This window comes from Kryptolebias marmoratus, linkage group LG5, assembly GCF_001649575.2.
Source record: "Kryptolebias marmoratus isolate JLee-2015 linkage group LG5, ASM164957v2, whole genome shotgun sequence".
Lineage (NCBI taxonomy): Eukaryota > Metazoa > Chordata > Actinopteri > Cyprinodontiformes > Rivulidae > Kryptolebias > Kryptolebias marmoratus.
The window spans coordinates 9,702,013-9,704,375 of NC_051434.1; the positions used below are offsets into that span (position 1 = coordinate 9,702,013).

The 2,363-nt window shown below is 49.7% G+C and overlaps 1 protein-coding gene across 1 annotated transcript in view; it reads left to right on the plus strand.

The window, feature by feature from the left end:
• The first annotated feature begins 230 nt into the window (after positions 1-230).
• Positions 231-2,363, plus strand: part of jarid2b (jumonji, AT rich interactive domain 2b) — a 93,819-nt gene continuing 91,686 nt past the window's right edge. Inside the window, exon 1 of the mRNA XM_017422610.3 lies at positions 231-954. Within this exon, the coding sequence (XP_017278099.1) occupies positions 910-954 (45 nt within the window). The 5' untranslated portion in view covers positions 231-909. The remainder of the gene's footprint in view (positions 955-2,363) is intronic.

Here is a 2,363-nt window from a genome sequence, read left to right on the forward strand (position 1 = left end):
CCAGCTTCAGAATAGAGGCCAGGCTATGACATCACTGTTTCCAAAAAAATAAAATAAAACAAAATTGTGTTTTGGCTGTCTATGTCAAAGACTGTATGTAGGCAGAGCTCCGACCAGAACAAGCGGTGATTTCCTCCCTGACCGGGTCCGATCCGGCTCCACGGACTCTCTCCGGGAGTTTAAAGTTGCCGCTGAGGCTGTGATAGGCTGAGGCCGAGAAGAAAGGAGCTGCTCTCAGTCGGCGGAGCAGTGCAGCTGGAGAGCTCTCTCGAACGACCGCAGGCTCCAGCTTAGAGAAGCGACGCGACGCGCTAAGGCGTTTTATTTTATTTTTCATTTTTCTTTATCCCTTTTTGAACACGAATGCTTATTTATTAATTTCCCTTTTCGCCGCCGTCAGAACAAGATGTGACTCGTTCGGACCGCAGCAGCACCGCCAGCCCCCGCACCCACCCCTCAGCTGTATTCATGTGCGTGAACAGAGCCCGGAGGAGCGAGTGCGCACACACGCGAGAAGACGACGAGGACGAAGACGCCGAGCTGTTCGGGCGAATGGAAGTTCTTGTCGCGCGTTTGCTCCTGACTATGCTGTGCCCGAGCGAGTTTGGCTCCACTCCGTCCCTGCTCGTCGTCGACCCTTGAACTGTGGGATTTATATCCGACTACTTTTAGAGAAAGAGAGTGGGGGATTTAACACCGACCGACGGAGGAGGATTCTGCAAAAAAAAAAAGAAGCAAGCGCGAAGCTCCTTTTTTCTTTTTTTTCTTCTTCCCTACACAGAGAGTCGGGGATTTAAATAGTCACTTGGTGGAGCCCCGGAGAGGCGAGAGCGAAAGAAAAGAAATTCATGTGGCCATTCTCTCTATAGCCAAACATATAATTTTTTTTAGGGGGGGTGGGATTGAATAATGAGCAAGGAACGACCCAAGAGGAATATCATTCAAAAGAAATACGTAAGTAAAGCTCAGAAAACGCCGTCGCTCTATTCAAGTTTTGCCTCCCGTGAAAATGCGTAAAGTTTCATCGCTGGGTTGTGAAGGTTACCATCTGCCAGCTTCCCCGACATTTAAACCCTTTATCCTTTAAAATACACCGGCTGGAAGTTGTCACCGTGCGAGCTGTAATGTGTTTGGGTGTTTTGTTTGTTTTAAAGGAAAGAAATGGCTGTGTTTATTTGGCGTCTTGTGCAGCGACGGTTCTTCGACACCCAGACGTGTTTCAGGCTATTCGCTTCGGAGACGGGTGGGGGGGCGAAAGCTTCCCGTCGTTTTTGCCTCGTTTACCCTGTGATGGAGGGGGGGTTGCACCGACTGTATGTCTAGGTGGAGATGTGAGGTTTTGAAACGAACAAGGGGTGGGATTTTATTCATTTTTTAATCCCGTGGCTTGTTGTTGTCGCTCGCCTCGTTTTTTTTTCAGGCTCCGTGAAGACGAGCCTGTCGGCCATAGCAGCTCTTTCGGCTTCCATTTCGTCCCATGCTGAGCATTTTTTTTTCCATCTCGGGGCTTTATAAAAGCTGTGCTGTCGGGAGGGAGGGGGAGGCCCCCGCAGAATAGGGTTAAACAATTCAAACCATCATGACGCCGAGGAGCGTGTAAAGAGCCCGTGTTTGGGACGTGTGTCTCGGCGTGTTGTGTTCACGGACCGACACGTTTCGCCGCGGCTCTTTAATTTTTTTCCCTTCCTCTTTCCGTGAGGATTCAGGCAGAGGAAAAAAGAGGCTCGGGCGGCTCTCCCGTCTTCGTACTGTACGGGGTTTGTTCAGACGTCCACCCTAGAGCTTTGGGTTTGTGGAAATGTGGCAGGACTCGCGTGTGACCTCTGCGAAGGAGCGAATATGTTGCAGCAGCTCGCTCCATTTTTGCAACACTACAGCTCGGCTCCTCCATCCTTTTTTAGGGGAGGGGGGGTCATCACCTGAATTTGCATTAAACGGCACCAACACTCGGCCTATATGCATGTGAACAGCCTGTTCCCTAAATGACCCAGTCCCTTTTTTTATATTTATATAAAGAGGCTGTGTTCAGTCGCATTGCAGAGGCTTATGTTATGTATGAAGCGACCATTTTCTTTCTGGTGAATTTTCAGAGGAAGACACTGATGGGCCGTGAGCCTCTCCACCAAGTGTTGGCTTTGAGGCTTCTGTTGGACAAATATGTGTCCACCTTCATTACAGAGACAAAAACCTCTCGGGTTTAAAATGAATGGTCGAGCGCGTCGCTTGGCTGATCCACCATCTTTCCTCCGTCTCCTGGACCCCCGGGGGTCCTTCCGTGGCTGGAGTTTTTTTTTAAACTTTGTTGCACTTCTTTTGATGTGCAGATTGTTGCATTGTTGTTGAATTATTCCCCCCCCCCCCCC